Source organism: Ammodytes marinus, assembly GCF_949987685.1.
Source record: "Ammodytes marinus genome assembly, chromosome: 12".
NCBI classification, from domain to species: domain Eukaryota; kingdom Metazoa; phylum Chordata; class Actinopteri; order Uranoscopiformes; family Ammodytidae; genus Ammodytes; species Ammodytes marinus.
The window spans coordinates 2,926,249-2,948,023 of record NC_137216.1 but is presented as its reverse complement, the minus strand read 5'-3'; the positions used below and the strand labels follow the sequence as shown (position 1 = coordinate 2,948,023).

Sequence of the window (21,775 nt, the reverse complement as noted above, 5' to 3'; positions counted from 1 at the left end):
AGCTGATTCTCCATAGATTCCCTTGTACTCTCAGGGATGATGTCATGTGGAGGTTTCTGCTTAACTGCTTTAAAGGCAATTCACTTCAGGAGACCCTGATGCAATAGTATTACAGCCAATGTTTATCCCCCTGACTTTGTGTTGCTGACTGATGTTTGACTTTTGCCCTGTCTAACGTCATTATGTGTAGCGTTCGTCAGTGTCGTCTGCTAATCCCTCACCTTTAAAGTTCCATCACACCACTCCAGAGAACACAACACAGTAGAGATGTAACACTTCATAGCTTCATAGCTGTTTTTTTTTTTCGCTTTGAATTACCTCAGACATTTTAAGGGAAGTTTTTGCCTGTTAGCGCCGTAATGAGCTCTGCCTTGGCAGGGAGATATTGCATCTTTTATATGCTGCGAGTGACTGAGCTGCTTCCTAATGAATGGCTGCCTGCATGTCCTCCACTGCTGGGCTCAGCCTCTCCCTCCTAGTTCTCTCCTCCTGCTGTCATGTTGGAAAGACATCCAGGCAGAATGTTACCACACGCCCTCCCCCTCCTCCTCCTCCTTTTGACGCATCTCTTCTCTAACCCATAACAGCATTACCTTGGCTATTATCCCTGATGATGTCTGCGCCCAAATTACTTTTCAAAAACAGGGAAAAGCTTTTCACTGTGACTTTGAAAACCCCATTCCAAGGAAGAAGTATTCGCTAGAGTCAATACATTAGAAAGCATCTGCCTGTTTTTTTAAAGCAGATGCAGATTTGTGGGATCACTTGGATAATTCTAAGTCCTGGCCCAGTGATGTTTTACACTGGAATGTACGATTTAGTTTAAGGCAGACCCAGGCCCAGGTCCAGACTTAATAATGATAATGGATTGGATTTATTTAGTGCTTTTCTCGCACTTAAAGCGCTTTACAGGGTTCCAGGTATCAATCATTCACACACAGTCATACCGGTGGTGGTAAACTACAATAGTAGCCACAGCTGCCCTGGGGCAGACTGACAGAATCATGGCTGCCAATTTGTGCCTACGGCCCCCCCGACCACCACCTCAAACATACAGCAGTCATACCATTCACACGAGGCAGGATGGGTGACGTGTCCTGCCCAAGGACACAACAACCATGACACAAGTGGTAGGGTGGGAATCGAACCGCCAACCCTCCGTTCATTGGCCGACCCGCTCTACCACCTGAGCCACGGTCGCCCCGAGAGTTATTTTCACTTTGAGTACAAACAAGTCAGGGGCGCGCACACACACACACACACTAAACTTCCTGGCAGATTCACTTCAAACAGACTGTAGTAAACAACTTTCAAATGCCATTTATTTCATTTTGTGAGTGACATTTTGTAGCTTAGAACCAGAGGAGATTATCAGCCTTGACATTTTGAGTAGAAAAGCATTACCTTGGTTTTGCCCATGTCTTGTGACCACATTTACTTTCAGAGCGTGTATAAAAGATGAATACAATTTGTACAACTTGTGTGCAAGACAGTAAGAGCTCATTATTTTGCATGTTCTATCTAAAACCAATGTATTTCTGGAGTTTGTTTCCCCATTTTCACTTAACTTTTTACACTCAAAAGATTTTCTGAGATGTTCTCATTACCCATTATAAAAAATAAAATATTAAATAAATGTTGCTGAATATACATTTTGAAACAAAACAATATGAAAAATGAAAAAAGATAACAAATGGACTGTTCTGCAGTATATCCAGATCAATAACTACGCTGCTGTCCCAGTCTGACTGAGATGGCATTTTAAATATCTTCCCCTGTCATAGCTATAGCCAGGATACTTGTTAGCACTGAAATGATACTGAAACAGAAAGACTGTTTGGGTAGATAACAAAGCACAAAATACAATCCCTCAGCAACATCTGTGTTCTGAAATTCTCTTGGATGTTTTCTTGAAGAAGAAGGAAAAACTTCCAATTTTGCCAAACTCCCTGTCACAGATTGTGTGGAGGCAGATTGGTAGTGCAGTCAGGTATTTGATCTTTCGGCGTGCGTCAGCCTCTGGAGTGCATCGTGTGTTTTTGAACTTGGTGTCAGAGTTGCTCGGGGAAACCCTGAGGAAAGTGTGATTACACATAGAAAGAAGTAAGATAGCGAGCACACTTATTAGTATGCATGGCGCTTTGAAGCCATTTTCATCTTGGTGTGTTTGTTTGCTCCTGATGAAAAAAGATGAAAAGACGTGCGGACCTCATGAATTCCGCTGTGAGAATAATAACTGCGTCCCTGACCACTGGAGGTGTGACAGCCAGAACGACTGTGGAGACAACTCAGACGAGGAGCACTGCAGTGAGTACCCTGTCTGTCTGTCTGTCTGTCTGTCTGTCTGTCTGTCTGTCAGCTCACTTTGTTCCTTTATATCCACTGTTGGTTTGACGTTCACAACACACACTCAGGCATTTTGAAGAATCGTACTTCACTAGAGACACCTGAATGCCCCTCCCATCCGCCAGACCACCCTATGATTACCTCTTTCACACACAATCGCACACACGCTTGTGTCTGTATAAGCCCGGGGGAATGTTTCCTTCTATCGAATGTGCCTGTCTAAATCCTTTGCTCTTGAAGCCGCTGGACACCTATATTAAAATAGTAAAAATTAAAATATATTATCAATGGTGGGTGTATCTCAATAAGTATTATAAAACTCAGTTAAAAATAAACACCTTTTTTGCTGTCTAGACAGTTTGACAGTGTGGTTGGGCCGTATCAAAATGTATCCATTACAACAGTTATTGTTTTTTCATAGAATGTTCGGGCAGAGAACCGTTTTGATTGGTTCAAACTACTTACTGTGTAATAAGAACCAGAGCATAGCCCGCCTCATCTAAACCGAATTTCTGTAAAGTTTATCAAACTGAATTGACAATACCACTCCCAAATAATAGTTAGAAGGATTGTGAATTTGGGTTTACAGTGGATTTAATATCTGTGCTGTTTCTCTGACACTTCTGAACTCCTGATATCACCACCTGTGTACTTTACCAATCAACACCAATCCACATCATCACCTTTACTAAGAAAGTGTTATTTACTCATGAAACGCCAGTAATCCACCATGTCAAATTACAGATCTTGTGTGCATTCGGATCCTTGTGTGTGTGTGTGTGTGTGTGTGTGTGTGTGTGTGTCTGTGTGTGTGTGTGTGTGTGTCTGTGCATGCGCGCGCGTGTGTGTGTGTGTGTGTGTGTGTGCGTGCGTGTGTGCATTTGAGAGCACAGTTGTCTGCCTGCAATCATATGAGTGTGTGCATGTCCTCTCGTGTGTGTGTTTTTGCTGAGTATGCATCATGTACGTGATTTATTAAATGCTTATCCCGCATTCCTATTAATGTCACTTCAGATGCAAATAAAAGCCAGTCGGGTGTTGGATGGTGGAAGTGTTAAGCAGGTGGGCCGGGAGAGAGAGTGGAAAGGATAGCAAATCAGATTTTTGCTGCAATGCCTGCTGGGAGTTCTCTGTCGCAGCACAGCTCATAACACACACCCTGCGTTAGCTAACAGTCCATGATAACAAGGGGAGCGCCCAGACAGACAGTGGATATGATTCAGCTGTTTAGCAAAGCCCTAATATTGTCCTCCGGGATGGACTGGCACTTAAATGGCACTTACAAGATGTTTGAGCTTTGGAGAGTTGTGAGTGCAGCGATGCATTTATTTACATCTGATCAGATTTGCAACTTTATTTATTTAATTTTAATTTTTAATTTTTTGGTTTTAAGTGTCAAACATTTCAGCATCATTCATCATAGCTTCTGTGTGTGTTCTCCATGACATGAATAGTACATTAAAAGTCTCTCAAAAGTACACACATACCGACACAATACTTTAAAGAAATACAATGAAAGTAGAAAGAACAGCAGAACAGGGAGTAGGGAGCAGTCTGTTTGTTTGTTAATTGACTAATGTTCTGTGTAAACAAAATCAAGCCTTTGGGGCGTTACAAAGTGAATCCACTTTTTAAAGTATGAGGTAAATTGCTCTGATTTATAATTGACAAATGCTGTGATCTTTTCCATCTTGTAAATGTCCATTGTGATGTCCAATTTAGAGTTGAGTTAGAGTTGGGGCCAATCCGAATAGTCCAATCTCCTATCCTATAAGCCTCCTTTCCTATACCTTAACCCCTAAACGTCATCGGGGTTAAGGAGATATGAAAGGTGCTTCCTATCGAACGTAGGAAAGGAAAGCACTGTTTCAAATGAATTCGACTCCTTTTCCTAACTGACGTCATTGCGCGACGGCAAGTATTGCTGACATGAGTCACTAGCGTGAAACTACACTATTCTCCGAAAATGGACTACAACAAGCGCTCGTTTGATCCATGCGTTCTTTTCATATTGATTTTAATCAGGTTGTCGCCAACAGAGTGAGAATCACTTAGATCGGACTTGGCCAAGGGGAATATTTAAGGCCACTTGAATCCCAATTCACATGTGGAATAAAAAGAGGCTACACTTATGTTGATGTTGAAATGAACTGCCCCCAGTAACTTCATTAAATGTGAAGTTGGTATTTTCTTTTCTTATGGTGTAAATTATGTGCTACGAAAATAACTATTATGATGTTGGTCTTTTATGAGTTCTTTATTATCTTTATGGGGGAGGGAGAGGGGGTATTTTGTTTTAGCCTCTCTTCTGTTTTACCTCTCGTTCGTATTCGTGTAGAGTCTGTAAACTCCGGCGGTGGCCTGTTGCTTTAAATCTTGCCGCCGTAAAGGATTATGGGATACCACTATCTCCTTTCCTTTCGCATAGGTTGGTCCGGAGTAACCTATGCTAAAGGAGGGTTAAAGGATGAATCGAGGCTCCTTTCCTATGCCTTTCCTAAGCATTTTGAGAATTCGGATCACCTATCCGCCGAGTACTTCCAGTTCATCTCGATAGGAAAATAAATTTCCTATGCAAAAAAGACTATTCGGATTGGCCCTTGGGCTCTCCTGCGATAACCACTTCCTGGTTCAAGCCTTTTTACCTGCAACCAACAGAATGTTCAATAAGTATTTGTTCTTTTTCAACCAGGCCTTGGGTAAATTCCCAAATGTACATAGTGACTTGACTTGATTTCTAAAGGCAAGCTTTGCAACTTTCTAATACCAAATGACTGTAATTAGCAAAAATGAAAAGGCTTTACCATGGGATTGGAACACAGGACAAGTGGCCACTGCATCATGGGGTTCTATGTGTGATGTGTGTTATGCAGGTGAAAGAAACAGTTTGACATGATGTGTTTTTTCCCCCCAACTTAGAGCCAGTGACCTGTAACCACAAGGACTTTGCGTGCGCCAACGGAGACTGCATCTCCTCCCGCTTCCGCTGCGATGGAGACTACGACTGCCTGGATAATTCAGACGAGGCCAGTGTTTGAGATTTGTTTACCTATTTTCTTAGAAATCAAAGAGGCAGGTAAACCCCACAAGAGTGCTGCCAGTGAGGCATTCATATCAGCAAGAGCCTAAATCAACAAGATTATACTGCACACTTCAAAATTGCTCCAAAAGAAGAAAACACTTCAAATCCAATACTTTGCTTTCGGACTTTTTGCCTTGTTCTGTCTGAGTTCCTTCTGTCAATGTGAAGGGAATTCTAAGCAGTTGTTTTTCTTAATCCATTGATGCCTGATGCTGCGCAATGCAACATGTATCTCTTGTTTGTCGCAAAGCACCAGGCATCAATGGGTTAACCATATAACCATGATGTGCTCACTGAACTATTAAGGTGTCAATACTGGCTAATGTGAAAATGACAGTGCAGTTTACACAGAAGCTATTATTGTGAAGGACAACACAAGAATCATACTTTAGTTGATCTTAATACTTAAATACAGTGTACACAGCCTAAATGGCAGTATACATTCATGGATACTGTAATTAGTCTGGTGTTATATATCCTGGAAATGTGCGTGTAGTATCAGAGCTTTCAGCCAAAGTGCATATTAATTATCCCAATTGGATAGGGGAAAGGACATTGGATGGCTGTATTGCCACTTACAAAGAAAATAATCCAATTCTAGGCATAATTCAATGTGTCGCTAAATTCTCCAAACAATGCTGGACAGGAAATATCACTGTGATGATTTATTGAACCTTCAAGTTCATTAGTGCATTCTTCTGAATATCCTCAGCCCCCATATGCCTTTCAGCTAAACAAAGACTGCTTGTTTTGGTCACAAATAGGCTTGACTCTCTTCATGTATAAAGCTTCAAATTGCTATTGTAATTTCACACTCTCGTAATATGTGGAGAAATGATCTTAAATATGCCTTTATCTACATAGACGTCGATTACGGGGGGGATGGGGGGTACATGTACCCCCCACTTTTCGTCAAGACTCATTTTGTCCCCCCCACTTTTTAAGCCGGACATGGAGTGCGTCCAGCCGTATTAAAACACAGCGTTGCGCTCTCTCTCTCTCTCTCTCTCTCTCTCTCTCTCTCTCTCTCTCTCTCTCTCTCTCTCTCTCTCTCTCTCTCTCTCTCTCTCTCTCTCTCTCTCTCTCTCTCTCTCTCTCTCTCACACACACACACACACACACACACACACACACACACACACACACACACACACACACACACACACACTAGTTTGCACACCAGAGAAAACATGCTCCGAAGTCTCCGCTAGTTTGCACACCAGAGAAGACTGATGCATTTCAATCAGCAGCAGAGAGACAACGGCGAGTGGTTTTAAGTGTCCCGTTGTGAAGTGTAAACTGTAGGGATTACCATCCTCTATGCCCATAATGACTGTTAATGTAGCGGACACTAACAGCAGCTTGTGTCGCGGCACATGGATACTGACGATGTTGTTTACAGTGACGTGCGGTGCCTACCCTGGCGCCGTGTGCAAAAAAAAATAAAATAAAATAAAATTATATTTGTATTATTACTGTTACTGTTAATTATTTCGATCTTTACATGTAATCCGCGATTACTTTAAAAAAGTGTAGACGTTTTGATTCGAAACGTGGCAGTTAGTAAGTTATGCCAAAAAAATATTGTGCCTTTGCTGTTTCCCATTCATTGTGTACGGCAAAGAATCAGTGCCTTTGCGCCTATTCATTGAGCACGGCAAGAAAAAAGTTTTCGCGCATGCGCACTTGATTCTGTATTATTTAACATGTACGCAAATTCTTTGTGCCTTTTTTACGTAAATGGTATGCCATTGCCACATAAGCCTTTACATTACATATCATTCATGGACCAATTAAAATCGAGATATTACTAGACATTTACGCAGCTTAGGCCAACGTCATTACGTTGGGTATGCTCATTCACGTCGCATTACCCCCGCGGATTTTTAAGTCAACATTGCAGCTGCTGTGCCCGCAGATATTTCAGACTGGAGGAATTTTAACAAATTGGATTATAATTTAAAAGGGAACGGAATGAATAGCAAGAGAAAGGCCTGCGCCAGCCTTGGACGGTGTACAGCAGCAACAGGGACAAACAATGTTCGAGCATTTCAAACGGACAGGTAGCCTACATGAACGGAAGGATGCTAGCTAGCTGTGCTGTCAGTCAGACTGTCACTGGATTACTATCGTCTTGCTTATTTCTACAGCCAGGGAGTGAGATTGGTGAGTCAGAAACTTTTTTGGGGTTTATTTAATAATAAAGTTGGATGAATTGATACCGAGTGCAATCCATTCTGCATTTTATATTCAATTGAGCAGTTGTGTTTTCATTGTTACTGACGGACAAACCTAAGCTCTGCAATGTGGATAAATGGTTACATTCTGATGCTGGACAGGTCCATGGGGCATATGCTACTGGTACTTTATCTATTAAGATAAAGTTTATGGAGTGGAGTTGCCATCAGTTATGCTGTAGTCCTACATAATGATGAATGCTGTCTTTTATTTTTAAGTTGAATAGAAGTAGTACCGGTAGTTTGAATCGGCGAAGGTTTGACTTGTTGCCTTACGTTTTTTCGGCCCTCGGTGTGAGGGACGGGTCCGTTAAGTCGATGGATGCGATGTTTAATCATATAGACCAAACTACAGTAGGCTACGGGCAAACCTGAAGTCACCGTCGTGACATTTCATATACGTCCCGTCTGTGTGTGTGAGTGAGTGAGTGAGTGAGTGAGTGAGAGAGAGAGAGAAAGAAAGGGAGGAACTTATTTGAAATTGGCCGTGCGTGCCTGCTAGTGGTTTATTGTTTTTGATTTAACAATATATAGGTTTAGAGAAATCTGGCTTTCAGAACTCAGTGCCTACCCACTCACTGACCTCACCGCACGTCACTGGTTGTTTATCAAGAAGTAATTGAAGCTGATCATGGCTATGCTACTAGCTAGGTTGCCATGGAGACCGAGGCGGAGTAATATTGTTGTGCGACAGTCCAGCCGTGCTTCGGCTCGATGTGCTCAGTCGGAACTACCTTCCCAAGCTCCTTTTGTTTACGTCATGTTTGGTTGGGCTACGGGGAGCAGCTAGTGGCTCATATGTCCGCTGCTTTTTGAAAATGCTTTTTTCATCAAATGTGTCAGACATCAGTGTTTTGTAGGCTATACATTGTATTCAGTAGTGAGCGGGTATGCCGTCTTTCAGAACCGTTCATTACCTGCACTAAAGAGAAAAAAAGATGTTTCCTCATTGTCCCCCCCACTTTTGAAAATGCACTCCAGAATGCCTGTTTGTCCCCCCCACTTGTTTAGCCAAATCGACGTCCATGTTTATCTAGCATTGCACGGTGTAAAGAGAGTGTTGCAGGATGCATACTAAGAATGCCCCATCAGTGGTAATGGTGTAGTGCAATGCATAATTCAAGGACAAAGGCTAGTTAGTGCATTTGTTATGTGTCTCACTGCTGTCTGATTTGGGGGTGAGACCAGGTGAATACTATCAGGAAATCAAGCTACCCTTTAGTCAACATTCTTACACACAGTGATTATTAAATGAAGTTATTCATAGTAGCCATTATGGGGAATAATGTCAACCCTGTTATTATATACTATTGCAATAATTATTCTACAATCAAAAACAGTTGCAACTCATAGCATTCTCTCTCAGCTTTTCGGAGATACGTGCAATTTTAAATATTCAGATATAAAATATAAATGTGTTTTTTTGTTTTGACAATTCTTATTTTTTGCAAGATCACGTAAACTCTGTATTGTCTAGTCTTGAGACTAGACAATACAATTATCTATATGTATATAGATGTTGTCAATTTGTGAGTTAGGAAATATAATGTCAGAGCATTTCTCAAATCAAACATCATGAGGGTGGGTGGATATGAAAGTGTATAATAAATAAAAAGTTATCTGAGAAGCTATTGGCTCAGGTTCTCAAGCCATTTCACCAACTTTAAATGAGGATAAACGGTTTACAGTTTGCATTCCTTAGTGGTCAGGAGGTTCCAGAGTCCAGCCAAGATATTTCAAAGATTTAAAAGTGTTTTCCTACCAACAGTAAACATGCTGTGTATAATATGAAGACAGTGATTTTCTATTATATATTGACATTATGTTCTTGACTGTATTTGTTTACAGAAAGGCTGCGAGGCCCGCTGTGCAGATGACCAGTTTCGGTGTGACAACAACCTGTGCATCTCCATGAAGTGGCTGTGTGACGGCCAGGAAGACTGCAAGATGGGCGAAGACGAGAAAAACTGCCAGGGAACAGGTGCAAAACTAATATCCTCTAGGTTATAACAAAGAACCGCAGGAGAAACTATTTCAATTACACTTATTGTCTGTGTTTTTTTTGACCTTGTGATCTGTGAAATGTTTATTTGTGATTTTCTTTCCCCTGAGTTCTTACAATTCAATAGTCCTTATTTTTCTGGGTGAAGGAAAAAGGTGTTCTTGTGAAAGGCATAGCTGAAAGAGGCTCTGAGTGTGAATCAGTAAAAGGCTCAGTAAGCTTAGTGTGAGATAATAGTGAAAGAATAATAGTGTGAAAGCCATACTCTTAACACATTAAAATGGCCTATTATACAGTATAGGTTATTTGTATTAAACCGAAAATAAATCCATATGACCTGGTAAATACAGTGTAATCTACATAGATAAGTGGGAATTGGTTGAATAAATGATCAGTCTATTGAAATCGTTTCCCTAAGTATACAAAAGAAAAAGCGTGCTGCAAAATAGTACGACAATACGACAACAATTCTTTAGAAATGTCCTCTATTATCTCTGTATTTCCATGCTAATCGCAGACCTAGAACAAAAGAGTTATTATCTAAAGACTGTTGTGTGGAGGAGTAGGGAAGGCCTGCTGATTTGCGCTGTTGAGTTCAGTTATTACTGGCTATCCACTGTGAAGCAGTTTATTGGGCCGCAGGTAAAAGCCAGTGTGAGCTCTTTGACCTGCAGGACATCATCACCTGTATTTAGGAGTGATGAGTTCCAATGAGTTCTCTCTCTCTCTCCGTCTGCATTACCTTTAACGTGTTTTTCTCCACTTGTTCATAGAGGGGAAAGTGAAAAGGTCTCGCCTGAGTGATTTCTAGCTTAGAGGAGGCTGTTGACTGTTGCACTCTGCCCTTTCTCTAGTTGTCCCCTCATGTTCGGTGAACGAGTACGTGTGTGCCAGCGGAGGGTGTGTGTCAGCCAGCCTGCGGTGCGACGGACATGACAACTGTCTGGATGGCTCGGATGAGGTCAGTGCAGCTTCCCAAGATAAAAAAAAAAGCTTTTCTTTTTTATTTTAATCTGGAAACCTGCTCTAAAATACTAAAAATCAATATATGATATTAATGTTGGGAGACTCAGTTCACTTTTACAAAAAATCTGATTGAAAATAAGTGTTCATGAATATTATAAAACTAAACTTAAAAGAAAACTGTTATTAGAATTATTAAAACCAAGTATTTGAATAATTGAAACTGAGTCAGGCTTTCTGAAAAGCAGGTGAAGTTTACTTGCAAACAGCAAATGCAAGGGTCAAACAACATGTATCACAAGTGTAGCTTACATGATTGAATACAAAGATTGAACAGAAATAGCAGAGGTTTATATGGTCCAAAAAATAGGCGTATACACACTTGTTTGTGTGTCCAGGTCTTGCAAGGGAGATGATACAATTGCACTGATAAGTGCAATAAGTCCTTGGACAGAATGTGCTGTGTGTTTCACATATTGATGTGACAAGGCAGTTTTAAGAAAAACATGTTTACCACAGTGTTTGTGCCACAGAGTTCAATGTGAGGTGAATAGGTGAATAGAATGAGCATTAATATGTTATACAATCATAGAGAAATAGATTTCGTTAACAAAAACACAGCATTTCTTCTGTCTAGACCGTTTGACAGGACTGTGTGGGCGTGGCCGTATCAAACGGTCTCAACAGTTGCAACAGTCATTGTGATTATAGAATATTCGGTCAGGGGACTACCGTGATAGGTTTAAAATACTTATTTTGTCATAAGAACCAGAGCATTGCCCGCCTCCTCTAAACCACATTTCTGTAAAGTTTGTCAAACTTAAATGTTAAATGTCTCTTTAATGTTGAATGATGAATATATGCCTAACTCTTTTCAGATGCAACTGTCTCCCCTAAAGACATAGTTTACAGGGAGGGGCTTTAAGCAGTGCAGCTTCATAGTGCCGTGCAATAGTTCAGTGGCCAGGCGCTGCATACTATGTGTACTGTCCAAATATTGATTGGCCGAGGTTGGACATGAATTATTTAGTGTTTTGATTTGCTCTGATTGCAGCTGACAACATGACTAGAGGGGACATGTTGGCTGATGTGTGTCTTTGCCCCACAGGTGGGCTGTGTGAAGGAGTGCAGGGAGGATGAGTTCCTGTGTCTGAACCGGGCACACTGTATCCCCCGGCGCTGGCGCTGCGATGGCGTGTTGGACTGCATGGACCACAGTGACGAGGACACATGCAGCCAGGGTAAGAATCATGCTGCCTTCAGGCTGGACTGGGAGCTCACTGCTTTTGAGTTCACAATATCAATCAATCAATCAATCAATCAATCAATTTTCATTTATATCGCACTTGTCATACTCATGATTACCTCAAAGTGCCTTACAGAGATTGAAAACAACACAAAAATTTAAAACAGCAAATAAAATCAAGAGAAGATAATTAAAAGAAGAACCCAACCCTCACACCCCCATAGACATGCACAGAGACATACAAACTCACACACTCACACATACACTAGCTATCACTAAAGAGACATAGCCGGGCACTGACACCTGAGGCGTGGAGGAAGCTACCTTTTAATAGGACATTTCTCCTGCCTGGAAACTGAAAGAAACCACAGCAACCCTGAATTCAACATTCAACATGGCTGCTCAGCACATGAACAGCAGCAGTGAACACTTGCTTAATAAAACGTTTAAGCTCTTCTGTACTATGTGTGTCGCATCAAATCACCTGCACACATGGCACTGCTCATTTCTATCTGCATATACTGTATGTTGTTAGGATATTGGTATGAACAGTATACGACATAGACTGTTGTTATCTACTGGTATTGCTAACAATGGCTAACCCGGGGTGATTCGTAAAGGCAAACGTTCATAAGGCGATTGCTTAAGGCGAACGCTCATGCTTTGTGGGCAAACTCAAAACAAAGCTAATATTATCATTCAGCAGATAAGGCATGAACCATTTCAGTATTTAGAATAAAAGGGGACAGAACAACATCTAATTATATATGACAGGAAAGTTGAGAGCACAAAGAAGAGGTAGAGACAAACAATGAGAGTGAGAATTTAGACATCAGATGAAAGAAAAATCAATTCAGGGAAAACGCTTCATGTCAGCGTCATCATAATTTAGTAAAATTATCCGTAATTATAGTTTTGTCTTAGGCAATTTCCAAGTTCTATCCTTCACAACCTTGAGTGCCCAGTTTTTTCTGCCTAGTTTTAAGTGCTAAAAGGTATTGGGGGTGTAATTGCAGGCGCTTTCTTCTGCCGGGCTGATGAATTCATTTGCAACAACACGTTATGCAAACTCCACACGTGGGTGTGTGACGGCAAGGACGACTGTGGAGACAACTCTGACGAAGACAGCGACATGTGTGGTGGGTTGAACTCTATCACTCACCAGCCTCTCCTTTGAAGACAACTCAGGCATCATTTATTCATAAGTTACTATTTTTATTTTTTATTTAGCCTATTTATTTGTTTCAGGACAATGCACATTAATGAACATGTACAGCATTACACGTAAAAATTCCAGATTGTAGCCCGGAGGCTAATTTCCACCTTAGGGAGGTTGATGTTACAATACAAATGACAAAGATAGATAGAATAGAAAAATGTTCTATACAAATACGGAGAAACAGAAAGAAAGAAAAGTAAAACAGGATAATTCATTAGTAGGATTAGTAGGTTAGACAAATACACAGTTAATACACAACTAATAAGGTACAGCATACATTTAGAGGTGGTTGCACCTTTGGTTAGTTCTTAGCCATACCTTTACTTGGCTCTTAAAGGGTGTTCCATAATGCACTACCTTTAATAGATAGATTTTTGTCTTTCCAAAGTGGGAACATTTCATTGTCTCTTTGTACACAATTTTCAACCTGATTATTTTTTAAAGACATATCCATCATTTGTGATCTGCAGCAAAACTCCCCTGCCCTCCTACAAGGCCGTTCCGGTGCAGAAACGAGCAGGTGTGTCTGCGGGCGGACCAAGTGTGCAACAAAGTGGACGACTGCGGTGACAACTCCGATGAAGAAGAGTGTGGTGAGCGCAGGTTTCATAAATACAGATTATAGGTTTTTAAAGAATTTGTGAAAAAAGCAATGTAACAGAGTGCAGAAGTCTACTTCTATTATTTGATAACCATGTTCCCATGATTCCACAAAGGTGCAAATATCTTTGAATTGTTAAAGAAAAGCTTGAAAGATCCATTCACTGTCTGTCAACCATGACCACTGTTGGTTTCTATGAAGACATCTCAACCTCTAAAACTTCCTTCTAAACCAGTGCCGCTTGTGTGTGTTGAAAAAAAATACCTTTATTTTTTATTATTATCTGAGATTTTCAAACTCAACTAAGTAGGGTTGCTGAAATTTCCCGAAATGGCCCCTTTTCAAATCCCGGGATTTCAGAGCTCCTCACGGGATTTCCCGGGATTTCCCGTTGAAACCATTATTGCCCTTTAATACTACTTTAATGGGACTAAATCAATGCCAATAGATAAATAAATGCAGCAGAACAAGGCTATATTACATCACGTTTTATTTCTACTTAAATAACATGAAGAAAAGCCATTCAAATTAGGCAAAATATTTTCCAGAAGTTAAATAGGCCTATTGAAAACGGTGTTTTTATGAAGAAAATACGAAAAATGTTTCACAGAGGTTCAATATCAAAACATGGCCAAAAAACAGTGTTTGGCGAACAAATGTATTTCAAACAATCTATTTTTATTTCTATGAACAAAATCAGTTTAAATTGAATATTTTCCAAAGGATAGGCAAATAACAAAAAATGCACTACCGATTGCTCTTAACGTGTGAAATAAGACATGACAGAACTAACAGCCTATTCAAACTGACACGCTAAGCAAGATTACTTTCCAGCTTTCCTTTCTTTTACTTTCATGAAGTGTGACTTCAAGAAACACTGCTCAGCCTGTTTCTGAGCTTTGTCACGAACTGACACCGAGAACGCTCTTTCTTCCACGGACGTCGGCTGTATGGTGGAAAGTGCAGAGTAGAGCTGCTGCAGGCGTTTGGGTCGCTCTTTGGTTGCCTCGAAGAGCGCAAACTCTTTTGAAATTATTTTGTGGAGGTCATTCCCATACCTCTGGTCTGGCTCGGGACATTGCATGCAGTCATTAGCCTCGTTCGACTTGGAGCCGTCTTGCTCAGACCTGCGCAACTATGAAGCCCGTCTTGCTGAGCGCACAACAAAAATGCTGTGCGCTCAGCAAGCCGAGCGTCATAATTGCGCAGGTCTGAGCAAGACGGCGACATCTCTAACGAGGCTAATGACTGCCTGCTGCAGATGTGCAGTAAGGCTCTGGGTCATCGTCTGCTCGCTTGGCTCTGGCTGATACGCATATTCTTGGGTATCATCAGACTCTTCCTCGGACACAGCACTTTCAGTATTGTAGAGGCGCTGGTATTTCGTATGCCTGCCTGTCTAAAAAATACATTTCACACAAAATATTGTGTAGCCTTTGTTTTATTCATTTTAGCTTATTAAAAAAAATATCCCCCCTAAAAAAAAACGAAAAAAAAAAAAAAAACGGGAGGACGGGTCCCGCGGCCAATTTCCGGTACTCCCGGACTGACTCATTTCACGGGAATCCCGAAATCCCGGGACCCGTCCAGCAACCCTACAACTAAGGGCTAGAGTATCTGCTACTGTGTGTAAACAAGACATTTAAAGGCTACTTTGCAGAACATTTGTCTTGGAGTGTTGTGCTGAAGAAAGGGGCTAATATTCCCAAAGGTGTAAACTCTGCCGGCCCCTCTGGCGTTTTACTTTGCATCAATAGCAGCCTGCTGTGAAGGATCACACAGAGCAGAGAGAACAGGAAGAGACATATCACTCCTCTTTCACTTTTTCTATCCCTCTGTTCTCCATTCGTCTTCCTCTCTAATTCCATTGATACACTCATCCATCTTTGACCTCACTCCATTACCTCTCACCCATTTCTCCTCTCCATCCACCCCTTCAATTTTAACTTAATCCCACCTTTCCCTCTCCCTCCACTCTCCAATATCACACAGTTTTATTTTCTTCCATTTCCTTCTCTGTGTTGTGCTTGGGCTGGATGTCAAACTCTCCTTTTGTGAAAAAAAGAAGGGTGAAATCTGTGCGGTCAGTTCAAGCTTTTTGATAACCAGAAACAAAAATGATATTTTTGTAGTCCAGATGATTATCAGCTGCATCCAAAAATCATTTACATCCCTTCCCTCCATTTAAAGGTGGAGTCAGCGATTCTGGAGAACGCTTGTTGTCAACATCAGTGAATGTACAAAGCCTAGGCTCTGTAAACTCAGCACACACAGTATGAACAGGAAAGAATTGTGAGGAGATATTGACTGATTTTGACTAAACGTAATTTTGACAACAAGACATTCTCAACAATCTGCGACTACACCTTTTAAAGAAAGCTACACACTGACTCTCGGTTATTAGAGATTTAACGTTCAGAAAGAAAAGGTATTATCTGTTACCACGGCAACCTGGAACATTACAACATCACATTTCTTTTCACAATGCTGTCAAGTACAAATGAAATAATCAAGTTAGGTAAATAAGTATCAACCACCTCTGTCCTACACATTTAAAACCTTTCCCCCTTCTACTATAATACTTTTTGAAACTGAAAACAGCTCATTTGGACTTGAATAGTTGGTACTATGAGTTATGAGTTCTTGTCTTTTCAACTGGCACCGTGTGCGTGTGTGTGTGTGTGTGTGTGTGTGTGTGTGTTTGTGTGTGTGTGTGTGTGTGTGTTTGCGTGCGTGCGTGTGTGCGTGTGTGTGTACTGAAGCAGAGGTGGTGGCGGGAAGACCTCGGCCTTGTGGGAAGACAGAGTTCACCTGTGCTAACCGGCGCTGCGTGCCCATGCAGCTGCAGTGTGACCTCTACAGCGACTGTGGGGACGGCGGCTCGGACGAACAAGAATGCAAGGCCTGTAAGTAACCACGCTATGCGGCTGACTGAACCTCACCCATTCAACACATCAAAGCAGCCGGTCGGTAAGAGATGAAAAGTACCTAATGTCACCATGATGCTATCAGGAGGCTCGGGCAATCTGCTCATTCTGATGAGTGATGTTTGGTGATTTATGCTAATATATGTATTACCATGTTTGAGTAATGTCGTGTACTGTTTGAAAGACGCCGATGCCCTCCCGGCTTTTTGCACATCAAAAGAGAGAACACAGCAGGTGTCTAAGATGCAAAGAACTGAAGTGTAATCAAAGTCTTGTCTTTATTTGTAAGTCTCCAGCGGAGATGTTTGCGGAAAGAAAACAAATCCATGTGGAGAGGATGCGATTTGTAACCAGACGAATGCTAATGCTATATGTCAGTGCAAAGCCGGCTTCAAGAGGGACCAAAAGACAGGCCAATGTGAAGGTAAAGTGTAATCTCTTCCCATCATAACAGCTAACACTACAGCCATCGCTAGATTACTCACTACAAAATGTTTCAGTGGATTGGTGGGTTAACACTTTCTTTTACTTAGATCAGCCAGGTTAAGATAAGACATTAATGAAGTTGTTGTGGCTATGTGGCTATTGCACTTGTGTGACGTCAAGTCAAAACCATAGATAGTGTATAAAACCTCTCTAGATTCACATCCATAAACTGACAGTCTCTTAACAGAACACACACAATTTCAATCTCTACAGTATTATGCCAATACCAAAGATAGTATATCTGCTAAAGAATAAGCCACAACAGAACACAAGATGCTTCGTGATAGGATCAATCAAAAAATGGTAATGTTGGATAAAGTCAGGAAATAAACAAGAAACAGAGAAATTACCAGAAGTTTCAAAAATACTGTAAAATGAAAAGAGATTTGCCTTCCAACCGTAACCATCACCATAACCCTTTCAGATGAATAATATTGCATGCAATCATTGTCGTCTTAAGAAATGATCATGTTGATTATTTTGTCCAATCTTTGACCTAGTTCTTGTTCCCAGTTAATGGCTTTTTGTCTGATAGCTAGTGTCATTTACTGCCTGCGTGTCATTTCCTTTTACCATGGGGCGAGGGCACAGTTTGTTATGGAGACATCTTCAACAAAGCCTCACACTGTATTTATTGCTTATGCACATCATGTCCTGACATTATCCCATTCCGGCCTTGGCCTGACTGTTCTTTGCTGAAATGTTGTTGTCATTTATAACCCATCTTTTCCAATTCATCAGTGTAGAAAACGATGAAGAAATGTTTTTTTCTGACCTCAGAAAACTCTGAGTAAATTAGTTTTTCTTTTTCTTTTTTCAGAGATAAATGAGTGTCTGCAGTTTGACACATGTCCTCATTATTGCACAAATACGAAAGGATCCTTTAAGTGCACGTGTGACCGGAATTATAAGGAGATTAATGGCAACTGCATAGCCAAAGGTATGATCCTAAAGTTTCATTTCAAACACCCTATGTGTACCTTACATAGCTGATAATGTCATAAAGATATGACTACCTTGAAACCTTAACCTTAAAATGTGTACAGTGCAAATCAATGCGATCTTCCTTTCCTTTCAGGACCCGAAGATCGAGTTCTCTACATAGCAAATGATACGGAGATCCGAAGTTTTGTGTATCCGTTTAACCAGAGCCAAGGACTCAAACTGCTCACTCACATTGAGGACAATGCACGAATTATTGGGATGGATGCTCTGTTTCACCAGCAGAAGTTTATCTGGGCTACCCAGTTCAACCCTGGTGGGATCTTCTACAAAGACACTCTAGAAAGAGGTCAAACTAAGACTAATGTTCGAAACATTGTAAGTATATCTGTATATAGGTATATTATAAATAGTAAAAACATGCCTTTTTTGCTATCTTTATACAATACATGTCCTCTTATCATTGACAGTATGAGCATAAAGCTAACAATGCTATGGTCAATATTGCTCATGTTGTCAAATGAAGGTGATAAATCTTGAAGTTACATGTTAAGTTGTTTCTCACACCAGACTGCACTGTATGAAATTTCTTCTGGATATGTCTTATGAGACACAAGGTTAAGTGAACTTATGCACAGAGGTTGACTTTGTGTGTTTTGTTGGTTGCAGTGTTCAGACTTCCGTCGACCCAGAGACATTGCTGCTGACTGGATCACGGGCAACATTTATTGGACCGACCACTCTCGGATGCACTGGTTCAGCTATTACACAGCCCACTGGACTAAGTTACGATATTCAATTAACGTCGGGCAACTTAAGGGACCCAATTGCACCCGTCTGATAACTGACATAGCAGGAGAGCCATACGCCATTGCTGTCAACCCAGCCAGAGGGTAGGTTTAACACAAAATCTATTGTTTTCCTATTGACCTTTCTCAGGCCACATGCCCTAAATACATGTGTGTTGTAGCAGAATAAATGCAGCACATTCAGTTTGTTGCTATTGTGGAGATAAGTAAGTGTGACCCTCACAATCATCAGCAATTCAAACATCAGCTCCTATCAATAAGTGAACCCTTACCTTAGCCATAAATATAGCTATGAGATGCTAAATCAATTGTTGTAATTGTGATTAGTATGGCTTACAGCTTATGAAAACCCCAAATTCAAAATCTCAGAAAATTAGAATATTACATAAAATCAATAAAAAAAGGATTTTAAATACAGAAATGTCGGCCCTCTAGAAAGTATAATCATGCATATGTACTAAGTACTTGGTTTGGGCCCCTTTTGCACGAAGTATTGCCTAAATGCGGCGTGGCATGGATGCTATCAGTCTGTGGCACTGCTGAGGTGTTATGGAAGCCCAGGTTGCTTTGATAGTGGCCTTCAGCTCGTCTGTATTGTTGGGTCTGGTGTGTATCATCTTCCTCTTAACAATACTCCATAGTTTCTCTATTGGGTTCAGGTCAGGAGAGTTGTCTGGCCAATCAACACAGTAATACCATGGTCAGTCAATCAGTTACTTGTGGTTTTGGCACTGTGGAGAGGTGTCAAGTCTTGCTGGAAAAAGTAATTCAGCATCTCCATAAAGCTTGTCAACAGACAGGAGCATGAAGTCCTCTAAAATCTCCTGGTAGACAGCTGTGGTGACTTTGGACTTGATAACACAATCATCACTGACTGTTGAAACTTGACAGTGATTTTGATTTTGTGCCCCTCCACTCTTCCTCTAGACTGTGGGACCTTGATTTCCAAATGAAACGCAACATTTAATTTGGATCAGTGATGATTTGAGGTATCATGTCATCTGCTGCTGTTGGTCCACTGTGTTATCAAGTCCAAAGTCACCACAGCCATCTACCAGAAGAGTTTAGAGCACTTCATGCTTCTGTCTGTTGACAAGCTTTATGGTGATGACAATTTACATTTCCAGCTAGACTTGGCACCTGCCCACAGTACCATAAACCACTGGTAACTGGTTGACTGACCATGGTATTACTGTGCATGAATGGCCAGACAACTCTCCTGACCTGAACTCCATAGAGAAACTATGGACTATTGTTAAGAGGAAGATGATACACACCAGACCCAACAATACAGAGGAGCTGAAGGCCACTATCACAGCAACCTGGGCTTCCATAACACCTCAGCAGTGCCACAAACTGATAGCATCCATGCCACGCCGCATTGAGGCAATAATTCATGCAAAAGGGGCCCAAACCAAGTACTTAGTACATATGCATGATTATGCTTTATAGAGGGCCGACATTTCTGTATTTAAAAACCTTTTTTTATTGATTTTATATAATATTCTAATTTTCTGAGATTTTGAATTTAGGGTTTTTATAAACTGTAAGCCATAATCATCACAATTATAACAAATAAAGGCTTCACATATCTCACTTTGCATATAATGAGTCTGTATAAGATATTATTTTCACCTTTAAAGTTGAATTACTGAAATAAATGAACTTTTGCATTTTTCGAGTTTCACCTGTATATAGGGGTTTGTACCAGTATGTTTCCAATAATAACTGGTAAGAAACATAGTGGATGGACAAAGTAAGCCTATATATTTTCATTAATACACATTACTGTTTAATCAGTTCACACTTTTGCAAATTACAATTGCAGATTCATATTTTTGTTGAAGTTGTTAAAGAATTGACTTTTGGCCCAGTTGATTTGGCCTCTTTACTCTTCCAGATGCCTCATGTTGCTTTTAAATGAATTAAAACACAGGTGGACATTTTTGCTAGATGGATCTATTTTCAATCTTTAGGGAGGCAGTGTTACTTCAATATGTACGTAGTCACTTACCAGGTGCTAAAATAGACGCATATTATTCCTAACGCAGCTGCAGTGAATGACCTTAATCTGTTGCATCACCTATTATTTCACCTCCTCCACCACACCCACACGTGGTGGTGATACCTCACTCTCTTAATGATTCTCAAGGTTTTCCAAATGCTCTGGTCAGCCCCATCAACATCCTTTAGTAGTTGGCAAGTGGAGATGTAGGAACATTATTTGTCCCTGATGGTCATTAGTGTTAGAAGTGCACTTCCATTAGGCCATTTGGTATTACATCATCATCGAGGACAAATGCATAGATTTAAAAGGTTTCTAACAATCAATTGAACATTATCAAGCCATATGGACATTTTATGCATTCATACATTTGGCTATATAGTTGCAAAAGCATATTTTTATGAACAATGTCTGCAATATTTCACAAGGAAATGGTGTAAGGAAGGGGCTATATTTCTCTTTGTGTGTTGCAGGATGATGTATTGGAGTGTAATAGGTGATCACTCTCATATAGAGGAGTCAGCCATGGATGGCTCCTTACGCAGAGTGCTCTTGGAGAAAAATGTCCGCAGACCCACTGGTAAGTATGTCTTTCAAAGCCCATACATTTATTATTTTTTGAGGCCGAATAATCCAGTTGAATGCACTTCCTTTCACGTAAAACAAAATGCGTTTTTTGTTTTTCTAAATTTTGAGAAGCAAACAAAACGAGGACAGGCTCCCAAAAATGCCATCATATATTGAAAATCTCATCCTGTGCACATAGTAACAATTCAAATAGAATTGTCCAAAACAGAACAGGCATTGATGGTCAAAGTCAGGGAGCTATTCCTTTACAAGTACAGAAGGAAAGGTTATGAAACCATGGTAACCGCCTGTGACACATGTAATGGCCTTTCACACATGCAAG

At 40.7% G+C, this 21,775-nt stretch overlaps 1 protein-coding gene across 1 annotated transcript in view; it reads left to right on the top strand.

Annotated features, from left to right (window-relative positions):
- The window catches only part of lrp1bb (low density lipoprotein receptor-related protein 1Bb), a gene marked incomplete at both ends in the record, with an annotated part of 302,818 nt that overhangs the window by 258,366 nt on the left and 22,677 nt on the right, over window positions 1–21,775 (top strand). The window contains 13 exons of the mRNA XM_080038312.1: window positions 2,191–2,307; window positions 5,266–5,372; window positions 9,514–9,646; window positions 10,522–10,628; window positions 11,739–11,871; window positions 12,893–13,015; window positions 13,566–13,688; window positions 16,459–16,602; window positions 16,913–17,047; window positions 17,930–18,049; window positions 18,188–18,429; window positions 18,721–18,944; window positions 21,339–21,445. Coding sequence (XP_079894438.1) covers window positions 2,191–2,307; window positions 5,266–5,372; window positions 9,514–9,646; window positions 10,522–10,628; window positions 11,739–11,871; window positions 12,893–13,015; window positions 13,566–13,688; window positions 16,459–16,602; window positions 16,913–17,047; window positions 17,930–18,049; window positions 18,188–18,429; window positions 18,721–18,944; window positions 21,339–21,445 — 1,815 coding nt within the window. The remainder of the gene's footprint in view (window positions 1–2,190; window positions 2,308–5,265; window positions 5,373–9,513; window positions 9,647–10,521; window positions 10,629–11,738; window positions 11,872–12,892; window positions 13,016–13,565; window positions 13,689–16,458; window positions 16,603–16,912; window positions 17,048–17,929; window positions 18,050–18,187; window positions 18,430–18,720; window positions 18,945–21,338; window positions 21,446–21,775) is intronic.